This window comes from Chroicocephalus ridibundus, chromosome 1, assembly GCF_963924245.1.
Source record: "Chroicocephalus ridibundus chromosome 1, bChrRid1.1, whole genome shotgun sequence".
NCBI classification, from domain to species: domain Eukaryota; kingdom Metazoa; phylum Chordata; class Aves; order Charadriiformes; family Laridae; genus Chroicocephalus; species Chroicocephalus ridibundus.
This window is the reverse complement of record NC_086284.1, coordinates 141,953,162-141,968,096: the sequence shown is the minus strand read 5'-3', so window position 1 is coordinate 141,968,096 and position 14,935 is coordinate 141,953,162. Positions and strand designations below refer to the sequence as shown.

Sequence of the window (14,935 nt, the reverse complement as noted above, 5' to 3'; positions counted from 1 at the left end):
GTGCCCGTGAGGGTTCCCTGGGGCACAGGGAGACATGAAGTGGCGGAGCATGTCCCTGTTCTGCAAAACCAGCAGGGCAGATACCCACAGTACTGGCACATAGTAGCTCCAGTAACATAGAGCAGCCGTGTGGCGCACTTCAGTGATGCTGTGCAACTGCCTCTTGTCATGCTGATGCTGTGGGATGCGTGGGGAATTGTGGGGTGTTAGGTTTGCCTCAACGTCGCTGACTGTAGGGTCTGGTGAAGTCTCTTGCGGTGAAGCCTTCTTCCCACAGCAAGGATACAGTTTAAAATGCTACAGGTCCTTGCACTGAGAATTGTGTCTTGGCACCTGTCTTCATAGGTTACCAGCGTCAGCTGCTCTACAAACATGATGATGGCTCCTACAGCGCCTTTGGGAAAGCTGACAACCAGGGCAACACATGGTGAGTGACCGAAGTTGGTACTGTCACCATAAACCTACTGTCCTTGGTGGTTCAGCTCCTGTCTGTGACATGTATTCCTTTGTGCTCTGCTTACAGGCTGACAGCTTTCGTAGCCAGGTCCTTCGGACAAGCCAGCTCTCACATTTACATCAATAAGGATCATGTAAAAAGTGCTCTGCTCTGGCTGCAGAAGCACCAGCTGCCCAGTGGCTGCTTCCAGAGTGTGGGGAAGCTCTTCAACAATGACTTGAAGGTACGGCTCCCAGAAACGGGAGTGGGAGTGGGAATGGGAACGGGAACACAGTGTGGGGCACAGGGCTGCTTCCCCAGGCTCTTCCACTGTGCACAGTAGCACAAACCAATGTCCCCACGGCTTAGCACAGCCAAGGCAGCTTTCCAGAGCAGAATGAAAAAGTGTGGCCTAGAACAGCAGGCATTTCCTCTATGTGAGGTTTTAGTCTCTGATAGGCTTTTTTCATTTTTAATCTATCTGAAAGGCACCATGGCTAACGGTGCCAAGGCACTTCAAGGGCACAGGGAAAAATATCTTTATATTTTAGTCCTTGTCTAGAATACCCTGGCTAGATTCTCCCTCTTCTCATGCCTTATGATGCACGATACTGTCCAGATAGGCCTGACTATGTGTTCTAATATGGGATTATCTGAAGACTCAGTTGTCCCTCCGCTGCCCAACAAGTATGACTTCTCCTGAAGCCTGGCATTCCCAAAATGATCCCTGCAGTCTAGCTGGAAATGAATCAAACTCTTGGTGAACATGCCCTAGTACTCAGGTACCAAACGGTGTGCATGCAAGTGGCAATACTTGGGTTCATTGTCTTTGTAAAGGTAAGAATAATCCAGACTGGATGGATTGCAAAATTGCCCATATTAAATACAAGGCAAGTTTATGAAAGAAAGCAGGCTGCTATTTTAGCGGAACAAAGGCTACACTTTTTTCCTTAAAATTTGTATGCAGTACAAAATAAAAACAGAGTGTACGTGTAGACTGTTCATCCTTGTCTGGCTTTCATTAATTTCTCAGCTTCTGCTTTCTATTTGAACAGAACCTTTTTGAATAGGTTTTGCCCCCCGCCCTGCTTGCACTTCAAAGTTTTTGCTATTCAGTGTGAATGATGCTTCTCAGCATCTCAGCCCAAATTTCCCCCTTCATTTTAGATGTAGTCTTGTCTCATGTCTGAGGATGCAAGCAGAGCTTCCCCAAGAACGAATGTCATCTGATAGGAAAAGAGGCTCCTGTGAACCTGTCTACCCGTATTAACTTGTAGCTTCTCACAGTTGCTTGAATTGTATGTAAACTTGCATTGCTTCTTGTGTGCAAACCCTGCATCATAAAAACTTTGTTCATGTGTCAAATTGTAACATATTTAATAAAATACATAGCTCAACAGTTTCCTCCATGCCCTTCTATGAGAAGGCATGTCTAGGCTGTATGCACAATGTGGCTCTGAGGCTGCCCTTAACACCAGAATTTCATGACATTCAGTAAGTGAGCCTTGAGTGCTTTCCTTCAGTCCCCACATGTCCAAGAATGTCCAGAGGCATGTTACTGTGCTCTCTCAAGTATGCCATCCATAGGTAGTTTCAGTGGTTATACTATGGACAGGCAAGCAATGATTAGTTTTGTCCCTTTCTGATGTCTGTCTGTGTGACTTGCAGGGTGGTGTGGATGATACAATCTCGTTAACAGCCTATGTCACTGCTATGCTGGTGGAGCTCGATCTGGAGAAGAATGTAAGTCACCTACAAACTCTTGCAGGGCTTAGGAGTGTGCTTCATCCTTCATTCTTCCCCAGACCTGTTGTTTCAGGGAGTACCCAGCTTGAGCTGGTGAAAGGTTCTGTCATGTCCCACCTTTGCACACAATAAGCTCAACAGGAAATTTTTAACTTGGGTATGGAGCTCTTATGGCCATTCCCAACTGATCTCAGGGGAAACAATTGCCTCTGGAAATGGCTCAGGGCTTGCAGGGAGAGGCAACAGTTTTCGTTAAACTGACCAACATAACTAGAAGGGAAAAAAAAGACGACCTTTCAGGTATGCAACACCCCCTCCTTCAGAGCTGAAATATAAGCAGTGATCTTCAAGTTGAGCGTAGACTGTTCTAGCCAGGAAGGGCTGATATTCCAGTTTTACTGGTACAGTTCTGAAAACAACCTCATACTCCCTCGGAAGTCGAGATCCACAGCATGCAGGTTTGAGCCAACTTGTTACCAGGCACTTCCTACAGCTGAATTGTCCAGTGTATTAACAATGCCCTGTCCCAGTGAACTGTCCGGTCACATCTTTATTTTCAACCCACAGCGAGTGATGCTTTATCCACTCTACTTCATGTTCCACAGCCCTGAAAGATATGCTGGCAGTGAAATACATCAAGGATGTAGCTGGGATACTTGAGGGTTGGGGATAGATTTTCACAACCAAAAGCAGTCAGTGGAAATTCACTGGGTTTGGATTCCTTTCTCAGGACACCATGCTGCATAATGCCTTACAGTGCCTCAAGAACATAACGCTTGCTAAGACAAGCTGCTATGTCAAGGCCTTGATGGCTTATGTCTTCACGTTGGCTAAGGACACGGAGATGAGAGAGCAGCTCCTGGATATGCTGGAGAAGGAAACCGGTAGGTTGCTGCTGTTTAGAAGATTTCAGGTTCTAGAGATAACGACTGTGTTTAAGGCCTGATATCTGTAGGATTTAATTGCAGTGATTTGGGAAGTTTAACTATTCTCAGATTGGCTTTCGTGTCAGAAAATGGTAATTTATTGAAGCTGTGATAGTCTCTAGTTTTCTCAGGCCTGGGAAACAATTTCTAACTGAAAGCAGCAGAAGTGATCCATGCTTAACTTGTGTGGCCAGAGTACTCACTTGAGTTGTGGTGCTCTCATCATTCTTCAGCAATTCACACATAGTGCAAGAGATCTTGCAGAGGAAACTTGCCTCACCATGGCTATTCAGCTGTTGGTCAGGGCATTTACTTGCAGATTTCAAACCTTTTGACTGCTTTCCCATTGCTGCTCAGGGCCCTTGGGTGGATGCAACCTTTTTGTTGTGATGCTGAGCTTGGTTCTTCCTTTTGCCTCTTTAACTTGGAAAAAATGGACTTCTACACTGAATGAGGATGCCAGATGGGGGCTTCAAAGCACCTAAGACTATGTTTAAACAGTTGGTAACAATTATACCTGATTTAGCTTAAGTAAGTTCTCCCCCACACCTATTTATCCGGCAGTATGGGGAACTGCATTGGGGACAGAAAAATAACACGGAAGAAAAAAGGGAGAGAGGATTTTTCAGCCTGACTAGCTACCAGTGCAGTTCACTGCAGAGCCACTCAAGCTGCCCAGCTGGCTTCACAGGGTGGCTAGTGGGCAAACTGGAAGGAGTAGAATTGCACACACTTAGTGCAACACTTTTTCACAGCTGCCTCTGAGAAAGTACATATGGAACCGGTGACTGGAGCACTGATGTCCAGTCAGTCTGATGTTTCTAACTTACCAAGCACTTTGGAAAACGTCCCCTTAAGGCCCTAGGGCATGGAGCACTACAAACTCTCTGTGGGTCAAGTGACAGTTTTCTTTGGCTCTTGCTTCCACTGAAAACAGTTAGAAATGACTTTTCAAGAGCAATGGAGTCGTAAGTAAGGGAAAGGTGTTGTCCTACAGGTTTAAATGGTCTGTGTTCTGCCTACTGAGTCTGAGGGTATGACTGCAGCCACCTGCTTCAGCCAGTTCGCCTGCTGGAGAATCTCTGCACGAGAGGATTATCTTCGGCTGGCTACAGACACCTTCCGTGGCTTGGTGGCTGGGATTCTGTTAGCCTCGCTAACAGGATTACAGTTGGGTGTCAAATAGGAGTTTGGTGCTTTTTAAAGAATCTAGGTTAATCTGCAGGTCACCTCTAGCTGCATCTCCGCGACACCTTCTGCCACTTCATGAAAAAGCTTTGTTCTGCTTATGTCACCTTGGAGGTAAAAAATCACAAATCCCTCATGCAAAAAACTTCCTTTGTGATAAACAATGAAGTAACACCAGTCCATAGAGTCTCTGAGCTAAATTCTAAAGTCTTTATGCTGGTTTTATGCAAACAAGTGATTTTGTGATTCATATCTCAAAAGTGAAGTTTTGTTCTGAAAGCTGACTTTGAATTTAAAAGCATTTCAGGTTTTCACATTTGTACCATCACAGAAGATGTCTACGCTGGCACAATTAAGCTAAATTCTTATCTGAATTTTGGTTGGTCCCCTGCTATCACTACAGCAAAACGTTCAGCCAGACTCAGACACGTTCATTGCCTGTGAGCTTGGACCATAGGTTGGAGCCCAGCTCCAGATTAAATTGTCCTAGCCTATGCACTGCATAGTGAGGATGCCAACAAAATAAGTTGGGTAGTCTTGCTCCTCCAGTAGCCTGCCGGCAATTCTCCCTCAAAGAGTGAGCAATTCTTGCACAAAAGACACAAGTGACTGGAAATGAGTCCTAGAGCTTTTCAGCACAGGGAGCCCCGTTAGACTAGGTAAATGCCGAAATGCAGAAACAGCAAAAAGCTGTTGAGTGGGGACATAGCTTTGAATATACACAGAGACGAATAAGGCTAGGACTGTACTTTAAACTAAAAGCTTCTGTTCAGAGTCAATCATTTTCTAGAGGAACTAGGATTGGGGGACTGGATGTCTCTCTGTGTTTTCAAAGGAAGCAATGGAGCCTATCATAGATGGCCAGCCCTTTGGAGTGCAAAAACAGCAGGAGGGACTGGCTTCTGCACTCTGAGGTGCCCCAGAAAGGCACAGGCATTTTGGATGGTGTACAGGGAACTGGCAGTCCTCGAGGGGTACCAGGGCAGGAAAAGCTGTTGTTCACAGGGACCTACTGTTCTTCTCTTCCACACGTTTCTCCCCCCATTGGCAGAGCTCCTGACATCACATTACAGTAGTGAAGAATCTTCTTCTTCTGTGATCGAGACAGTCGCCTACATCCTCCTGGCTCACATCTCCAAACCAGACTTGGCATTCAACGAAGCCTCAGTGAGCAAGCTTGTGCGCTGGCTCAGTGGACAAAGAAATGCCTTTGGCGGACTTGCTTCTACACAGGTAATAAGCTGGGGAAAGGAGAGAAATACTGTGTCTGGAATGCTGTGTACGTCTCTCATACACATGTCGCTCTAGATCCCTCCTTTGCAGACAGGCATCCATGAGCTCTGCTTGGGAATGGGAATGACATGGGGAAACTCTTTTTCTGTGTGGTGCAACTGGGATTACTCAGGTTCTGGGACTGCTAACCACAGGGCTCAGAAGCCACCCTTTCCAGATAACAGAAGTCACCCTGCTGCCTGTACACTTCGTGGCATAGACCCCGCTTGAGTAAGAATGTGAATCAGGGCCACAATGTGTGTGGTTCTCCCTGCAGTGCTTGACTTAGTGTGCCAGACCTTGTACCACATGGCTCCATAGCAAAGTGACTCTCTCTCTTTCCCTTCAGGACACAGTCGTTAGCCTGCAGGCCTTGGCTCAGTATGCAGCCCTGATTCCCCAGGAGATCAGAGATGTAAAGGTGACAGTGAAAGGCAAGGTGGCTTCACCACTGGAGTTCCATGTGCACAGGAACAACAAGTTGGTCCTGCATCAGGCATCTCTCCGTGGAGTCCCAGGGACATACACAGTGCAGGCGACTGGCAGTGGCTGTGTCTATGTACAGGTGAGTACATATAAGGAACAGAGCTGCCAGGTTTTGCCACTGACTCTTCAAATGAGGTTTGGCTCTAAGCAGGCACTACAGCCTCAAATTCTGAGTAAGATTTGGCTTCCTAGGCAGAATCACGTCAAATTTAAAGGAGGTCAGGCATACTCTGTTGACATGGCTTTATTGCAGCCATCTATGATATCTTCTCAGAAATGTCTCAGCTTTGCTATCCCAAGCTACAGAGACATGTAATTGTTAAGAGATCAGTAAATCTGAAGTCAGGAGTAATGAGATACAAAAGAATACCTGCTTTTATATCAAACATATGTGGCTGATGTCACTGCTTCAGGAGCTGAGCACTATATATCTTCTGACATAGTATTCTTTGGGTTGTTATCACATGCATAGATGGGGAGTGACATAGGACCAAGGTGTTCTTATCCCAGTACACCAACACAACTAGTCCATCAGCATGCATCTTATTTTTTGGGCATCTTTGATAGTGGTCTGTTTATGAGCCATTCATGCAGCAAAGAACTGGAGGATCAAGTCGCTCCCTGTGGAAACCTCCCTCACTGGGTCACTTCTGTTCAGCCACCTCTTATGATGTTCACAGAGAATCTATATGCAGTGCACAGACAGGAGGACACAACAATTATTTATTGCTAATGCATGTAGGAAGTTGCTAGGACTCATACTACTTGGCTACACTCGAACATAGTTAATAAGCATGAGACATCTAATGAGTACCTGCTGGCCAGACAGTCAGTCACCAGGCAGGTGGAAGAAGGTTGGCCTATGCCGCTCTTTGGAGGAGCATGATCATCCCTCTTGCCGAGTTGGCCTCTTCTGATTCTCTGCTCTTTCTTTCTGTCGTAAGGGTTTTGTACTTGTTTTGTCAGTATTTTTCCCCTTGAGACCTAGAACTACTATTATCACGTCAACAGGTAACAGTTACACTTCTTTCTCCTTGCGGGCAGGGTTTTAGCTAATGTACTTTCTCACATCTTAACAAAATTTTTTTTTTTTTCAGAAAGACTGAGGCAATGTTGTACTGAATGAGGCCTTGGATCACAGATAGCTGTGCCTCCTGGCTGAGGGTTACATTTGTCAGATGTGCCTGATGCTATGTGCTAAACACAAAACGTCTGAACTGAAAGCACACCCGGGCCCAACTGTCTGAGCCACTGGTTACCAATTCATTAAAAGCTGGAGGCACAGCTAGTCCTTTGGCTCATACAGGGAAGTGTATGTATGAAGTGCTCCAGGGCACTTCACAGAGATGTTTTCTGTCCCACCAGACCACTTTGTACTATAACACCCCACCAGAAAAAAAAGAAGATGTCTTTGTCCTGGATGTGGCGACAGTACCAAGAGAATGTGATGGTGTCAGGAAACAGCTTGACATCCATGTGTCTGTGAGGTATGAGATCCCTTGAGGCTCTTTCTTCAGTGGAAAGAAGTGGGAGCCCCAGTAGCATGACCAGAACCCCATAAAAACCTTCTGTCTGTGGAGACAAAGACAAACAGGCACACTGTCTTCTCTGTAGATCCCAAAGAGATTGTGAACTGAAAATTAAGGTCTGGGGAAGTATGGGAAGGCACTGGCAGAACCGCAGGAATTACCTCAGTCAGCATGGAGCAACTCAGCAGCCCCCAGAGCACTAGGCAGCATTCCCAAGAGCCAGACCTCTTGCCTTGGAGACACTCAGCAGCCTGGGCTGAATCAGCCCTGAGGTGCATTCTCCTGCAGCGTGAACCTCTGCAGAAACCAGACAGCAGAAATTTCAGTCCCTATCCACATTTCACTTGCCTGCATCTGTCTAGGATAAGTGTCTTGGTCCGTATTGTCCTGTCCTGAAAGAGAACGATGCCAACATTGTCACTCTCAATCCGTAACATCAAAGATCACTTCCACCTGTTGTGGAGGGCAGCACGAACATTAACCATAACACATTTGGTACATAATCTGTCTCCATACTGAACAAGTAGATGGGGGTATTTTTTTTTCCCTTTCTCCCATCAGCTAGACAAGCTGCTGAGCTTTCCCATCACTGTAGAGCAGGCCAGAGTTTGGCAGGGTTCATTGGTATCTCCTAGAAATTCTCCTAGAGATGCCTTCCACATCTAATGTACTTCTCTCCTGCCTTTTTTTCAGTTATGTAGGGGACCGTGAGACCAGTAACATGGTCCTGGTGGAGGTGGAGATGCTGTCAGGGTTCATTCCTGTGAAGAGCTCTGTGAAAGAGGTAAGACTTTTTCCTATGGCCTTCCTTGAAAATATGATAATCTATTTTCCAGATGTAGCTCAACCAGAAATACCCAAACCTCTAAGAGCTGCTGGAGAATGGTGGCTACTATGAGGTTATCTTACTACAAGTTAACTAAGCAAGTACAGATATCGTGGGCTATTTCAGCAGGCAACTTTCCACTTGCAGAACTGATGGTGCAGTTTTTCATGTTCAGTAATGAGGATCGCATATGTGTCAAGAAGTTAGAGACGAGCTGAAAAGCACCTAGTTAGAACCATCCAGGGTGCACTGAGACCCTTCACTGTTGCCAGTGGCATTTGTAGAGATATTCTATAAAGCAGTGTTGGGCGCTCCAGGATATAGCCAAAAAGATCCATCATATTCTCCTACTAACCATCTTTCCCTTTGCTACAAGTGCTGAAAACAGGAATGTGGTTCAAGGACACTTATTACAAAGCTGAAAAAAATCTTTTCTAATGCTTTGAGAGCTCCCAACAAATCTCAGTGCCGTTATAGTTGGGGAACGCAGGTCTTCCTTGACTAGGCTAAGTGCTTCAGTCAGCAGTGTTTCACTGACAAATACCAAACTTAGTGTAAGACAACAGGGAAGGCCAATGAGTTGGTGCTAACCAAGCTCATCTCTTGCCTTCCTATACAGCTGGAGAAGATACCTCTGGTGAAAAAGACAGAGATAAACCCAGACAAAGTCACGATCTACTTGGAAGAGGTAAGAGGAAGACCACAGGGAGCTGCCCATTCAAGTAGTAGCAACTGCAGTACTTCGCATTGGGACTCTCAGAGATCAGAAATACAAATCTCTAGGCTGGTCAAGCAGGCTAAAATTTTGGCAGAAGAGGAAGAGGGTGGAAGAACCTGGAAAGATGAGAAAGAAATCTCTGATGCAGAGAGAATAAAGTTGATATGTAGGAGACTTTGAGATGGTCAGTACATTTCTGCTCACTTCTATTCTTCTCTCCAGCTGGGTGAAACTTCTCTGAAGCTTAACATCTCAGTGGAACAAGATGTTGAAGTGCAAAACCTGAAAGCAGCAACAGTGTGCGTCTACGACTACTATAAGCCAGGTGAGATTTCGCTGGGATAGGCAAAGCGTAACCATTATAACCCCAACTCAGACACAGTTCTGTCTCTGCCCCTTACCCCCTTATCTCCCTTGTTCCAGTGCATTTCCTCCTGCAACTTCAAGGTTGGGTTTTCTCTGTACAAAACTTCTATGTTCAAGTAGCAGAATCACTTGCTTTTCGATGTGAGGCTGTCTGGCGCTATGATTATGTTGTGGTGTATATGTGTTCAAAGTGACTGTGCTTTTTGACTTCCTCTGTCTTCAAGCTACCTCTCTGTGGAAAGAAAGCTTCTCTGACAATTTACCATGTCTTTTCCTGCTCCTTAGCTCACTTGAAAATATGTAGGCATTTATTTAAAATCAGTGTTACACGCTGCCAGCCCGATCCATCAGAAGGTAGAATTTAGATCTATGCTTTTCATGTATAGTGTAATAATCCTACCATATCTCAGAAGATAATAGGAAAATAATTTCTTACCCTTTAAAGTTCTAAATTAACTATCAGCACACAGAAGAAAGATCTTGGAGTCATTTTGAGTCTCAGATTACTTCATGCTCAGTATCAGCCAAGCCAGCAGATGGAATATTAAGAATTATTAAAAAAAAAAAAAAAGAATTTGAGAACAAAATGGAAAAGCTACCACTGGAGATTTAGAAAGCAGCACCATAGGCTGTTGTATACTGAATTCCATTCCTGTTCTCCTTTCCATACCATGTCAAGCAGAGAAGACGACCTCTTAATCCAGCATTTACAGAGCTAAATATTGTCACCTAATATGCTCTGTCTTTGCTATTCCATTCTGTACAAGAATTTTTGTGCTTAGTATATGCAATTTAAAAATTGTTATCTGACATGACAATAGTCATTATCAGCAAAAACCCAAGGCCACCAGGACACACTACTGAAAGGCTCTCTATTTACAAAAACGTCCTTGCGTAAGAAGGTATCACAATGCATAAAAGGGTCTTTTACAGCTGTACAGGAGACATGTTGGGGAGACAGACCACTGGTCTGACCACTGTAGACATTTTCTGTTCCTGCATTCACAGTCTGAAGAGTAAAAAAAATTAAGGTAGCAGAATGGTTGTGTTAAAGAGAAAGAAGTTTGCCATTACCCTGCCATGCAGTTCTGCAGCTCACCACCCTTTCTCTTTTGTTTCTACAGATGACCGCACAGCAGGAAAATATGTTTTCCCTTGCAGTTCAGGTTAGTCTTAACAGGCTTCCAATGTAGGAAACACCTGAAACAGAGCAGAGGACTGGCAGTAAGCAAGCAAAGCAGCCCACCTCTGTTCTGTATTTAATTCCACCACATGCTGTAGAGCCTTCTTGTACTGCAGGTTGAATTGGGATCTATTTGTCATGGTTTGGGATGGGTTGCCTAATGACAAGACAGCAGATGCTCCCCTCCACCTCTTGCTCCAAGGAGAGGAGGAAGAGAGATAGAGAGATTTGTGAGTTTAGGAAAAACTAAACTACTTTAATGAAATATTAATAATAAAATAATAATAAAAAAGGAAATAATAAAATAGATACAATATATGCAAATAGACACAAAACCATATCAAGCTCCTAGGGAGATGTCACCGGCAGGCACTGTGAAAGTTCCAGACTGGACTCAGTGACAAATGGGAACAGGAACACACTGAACAGGATCAAAGGGCAGATGAGCTGACGGGGTCCTCCTCAGACGTCAGTCATCAAAGAAACAGTCCTTTGAAGAAGAGCCCACTGGAGAAGATTCAAAGAAAAAGAGTCTTTGGAGAGGAGCCAACCTAACCCCTTTGCTCCCTCAGCTTTTATAACTGAGCATGGCAGATGGGATGGAACACCCAACTGGTCAGCTTGGGTCACCTCACCTGTCCACAGGTGTAACCCTTCCAAGTCAGCGGACCCTGGTTGCCACAGCAACAAGTGTAAGCAAGAGCCTCTCTCACTGAACAGAAAGATGGCTCTGCTCCACCCCAAATCAGGATACTGTTGTGCTAGTTGTGGGCACAGTTTCAAGTCCGGCTATAATCTCAATGCAGACCAAGGCTTGAATATACCACGGAAGGTTAAAAGGATATATTTTTATACCTTTTACATACACTCCTCACAGATCCAGTCCTAGCAGCATCCCAAATCCGAATGCAACTGGAAATGCCTATGTCAGTGACAAAAAGATGTTGCAACTCATCTGCTAAGATCTCTTAGTCCTTAGATATCTTCCTAAAAAATTCAGCAAGCACTGTGCCTTTTCTTGCTCTTTCTTTCCACAGATGTGTTGAAGAAGGATTCCTACTAGAATGCCCTGGCTCTGCAACCAATAATCTGAGTTTTCTGCTTCCATAAGGAAAACTTCATTGCTCTGGCTCTCCTCTTCCCTGCTGTGGTGGATGCACGCTATTTCCTTTGATCTATGCCCTAAATTTCTATGTGAAACTTAGCTTGATACACAGTAGTTTGGGATCAAGTGGAATAAAGTATGTGGAACCTGGAAAGAAGGCAGTGACTTGACAGTTGGTGAAGTCTGCACATATTTTAACACCTGAAAAAGAGAGAAACATTACTTAGGTCATGGTTACATACTTTGCTTTTCGTCACCATAGTAGCTTAAGTCTTCCTCTCCTCCCTGAGTACCATCTCTGGGCTACCTTCTCAATAGAGTTAACACAACAGTTTGCCTGCAACCAAACTCCAAGCAAAAAAAAAAAATCATTTTAAATCCTGGTCTGTTTCACTGCATGGCCCTGTGAATCACCTTTCTGTCACAACTGAAGAGCAGGAACAGGCAAGGGGAGGCTAAGGGAGAACTACTTTACCAGTTCTTCCAGACAGAAAAGGACCATGCCTTATGAAGGGAGGCCATGAGACCAAAGTAACATCCTCTCTCTCTCAGGGTGTCTCCTTCTGCTCCGAGACCTGCTAACACTCCCACAAAGGCTCCAGCCCGCCTCCTGCTCCTGGGACAGTCTCTCCTCTGCCCGATGGTGTTCCTTGTCAACCCCTACATGCAGTCGAGGGGCCATAATTCCTGGTTCTCTGTCTCCCCTTCACACTGCCCTGCTCCTCCACTGCCCACACTATAACCCTCGGGCCCAGTCCCCACTGCCCAAGTGGCCTGCCTAAACTGCTGCCAGAGCTGCTTGTCCCAAGCACTTTTGTTCCCAAAAACGTCCCTGCCTTTTCCAAAATTCCCTGGACAGAAAGCATTCTGTCCACTCATGTGTTTCTTCTCTCTAATGGCTGGCAAACCTGTCTATCCCTAGTTGACCTAACCCTCCTGCCTGCTGTATATGCCTCTTTTCCATCTTTGCAAGACCCCTGCTTACTCTTCCTCTTGTTTTCTATTCTGCTTTTGTCTTCTTTTACATCATTCGTTCCTTTGTATTTCTCCATTTCTCTTTTAGGCAAAGAAATTTTTCACACATACTATGCATTTCTGCAGTTGGTGTCCTTTTCATTGTAATCTCTCCCTCTGAATTGTATTGTTCTCCTTTTTTTTTTTTTAAGCTTTGTTTGTGTACCCAGACATCCCTCATTGAACTATAATTTCAGCACTAACTACACCTTCTTTACTATTGTCTTTTATATCTTGTGACACTACACAATGTTCATCTTTTTTCTGTAAACAATCAGAAATGTCTCACTCTCTAGGTGTGATTTGTGGCATCACTTTCCTTTCCCCCTTTCCTTTTTGGAAAAATTGCAGGGCCAGTCACATAGCAATGTGTGTCCCTTCCTGTTTTCTTTGAAGGTCATCATCTCCCTGTCTTGGACTCTGACTTAGATGATGACTTCCCATAAAACTGGGTTCAGTTTTCCCATTTCAACTACCCACGCCCAGGCCTGGTGGATGGGTCATTCAACAGCCTCAGTCACTGTGCTTGTTTAGACTCTGGCAACACCCAGTCCCATCCTCTTAAGACATTAACTCAGACGGCTAATCCTTACCTGTGGCACTACTGAAAAAAAAAGATAACAATCTGAGGAATTTCAGGATGCAACGCATGCAACAGGACAGTAGAGTGCATGCAGATGGCTCATCAGGATATGCAGTGCCATTAGCAGGGTGTGGTGGTGTGCTCTCCCCCTTTCCCCACCCCCCGGCTCCTGCTCAAGGCATAACTGTCAGTGGGAGTTGTGATGAGTTGCACTTGGACTTTGGGGGACGGCTGGCAACACAGCCAAAACACTGTCTGGAGTGGGGACCGGGATATTTTGTTCCCATGCGAATATGACTATAGGTCAATTATCCTTACTCTATAACTAGTGGACAGCCCAAGAGCCTTTTGAGCTCTCCTGCACGGCAGCGGGCTGCACGCCAGGATCTGCCCTAGAGTGGGGACACTCGCTTAAGGTTCCACTCCTCGAAGCTGAGAGATTCCTTGCCACAACAGGTTCTCGGTAAGTGACTAATAGCATGCTTCACTTTGAAATCTTAGCTAAGTGATATAAAGGACTGATTGCGCATGTGTAATCCTTTAGACATAAACTGTTGACCAGGTCTGGGACTAGGATTGGATCCAGCCGCACCCAGACTCCTCTCTGAGAAGGAGTTTAGAAAGCAAGGGAGTCCTTTCTGAACCTCGTGACTCCACAGAAGGGTCTCCCTGACAGCTTGTCTGACCCTGGCCTCTATGCAGTAAATAACCAAGCATACCGTGCCATCGAATCTCATAAAACACTGTCGCATTCACTACTAACTTTGTTAAATCATTGTTTTATTTAATAAATATTTCATACTACTCTGTTACAAGTGAAGTTAATCACTCCGCCCACGACACAAGGTAGCACACGTAAAAGGTAAGATAAGAAAAAATGGGTACTATTTAGATAAAGCTGATTGCCAAGGGAGATGTCACCAGGAAAGTCATATTTATATATGAAGTAAGGCTATGAAGTCAACAAGACCAGGACCAATGGAGAAAAAGTGAACTAGGTGGGGCTATGTATTTGGGAGGTGACAAGGCTTTTAAAGAGGAATTACCTAGGAGAGAAAAAAAGTGGGAAAAAGGAATGTAAAGTGAAGGAAATCATGCAACCAGGGTTGCTTGGGGGATCCCTGTGTAGCATTCCTTGGCCTGATCAACAAAGCTTGCACGCTGAAAGCTTGAAAGTGAGAGCCTGTACTAACCAATAATTATAATTAAGGGTGCGTATTTCTGTGTTTTGAACTGTGTACATATACCAAGGAGTTTGTGGGCCGGTGTGCTAGCTTCGTGGATTACCACCTAGCACCCATCTCTGCAGAAATGATTTAAATAAATACCTCTACTCTGCGTGCATATTGGCATCTTGCACACGGGGTGAATGACCCCGCTTTAGGACACCACTTTGGAATTCTAAGCTGTTGACAAGCTCTTGTTAGCTGCAGGACAATAATAGACTTTTAAAACAACTACTACTGAGAACAACATGAGACTGCATGGATCCGTCTCATGATCTGTACTGTCTCTGTGCAAGGTAAGCGTACCTGTAGAGTCACAGGTGATGGCTTA

At 44.9% G+C, this 14,935-nt stretch overlaps 1 protein-coding gene across 10 annotated transcripts in view; it reads left to right on the top strand.

The window, feature by feature from the left end:
- The window catches only part of LOC134525528 (alpha-2-macroglobulin-like protein 1), a 33,294-nt gene extending 19,268 nt beyond the window's left edge, over window positions 1-14,026 (top strand). For 3 of the 10 annotated variants that reach the window (XM_063356462.1, XM_063356518.1, XM_063356527.1), the window contains 12 exons: window positions 346-427; window positions 524-680; window positions 2,105-2,179; window positions 2,913-3,066; window positions 5,348-5,529; window positions 5,918-6,133; window positions 7,420-7,541; window positions 8,277-8,367; window positions 9,029-9,097; window positions 9,350-9,452; window positions 10,618-10,659; window positions 11,714-14,025. In XM_063356462.1, coding sequence (XP_063212532.1) covers window positions 346-427; window positions 524-680; window positions 2,105-2,179; window positions 2,913-3,066; window positions 5,348-5,529; window positions 5,918-6,133; window positions 7,420-7,541; window positions 8,277-8,367; window positions 9,029-9,097; window positions 9,350-9,452; window positions 10,618-10,659; window positions 11,714-11,739 — 1,319 coding nt within the window. In that variant the 3' untranslated portion in view covers window positions 11,740-14,025. Of the gene's footprint in view, window positions 1-345; window positions 428-523; window positions 681-2,104; window positions 2,180-2,912; window positions 3,067-4,105; window positions 4,405-5,347; window positions 5,530-5,604; window positions 5,800-5,917; window positions 6,134-7,151; window positions 7,361-7,419; window positions 7,542-8,276; window positions 8,368-9,028; window positions 9,098-9,349; window positions 9,453-10,617; window positions 10,660-11,713 lie in introns of those variants that run through there. The other 7 variants (XR_010073810.1, XM_063356472.1, XM_063356481.1 and 4 more) reach the window with 7 other exon arrangements.
- The last annotated feature ends 909 nt before the right edge of the window (window positions 14,027-14,935 follow it).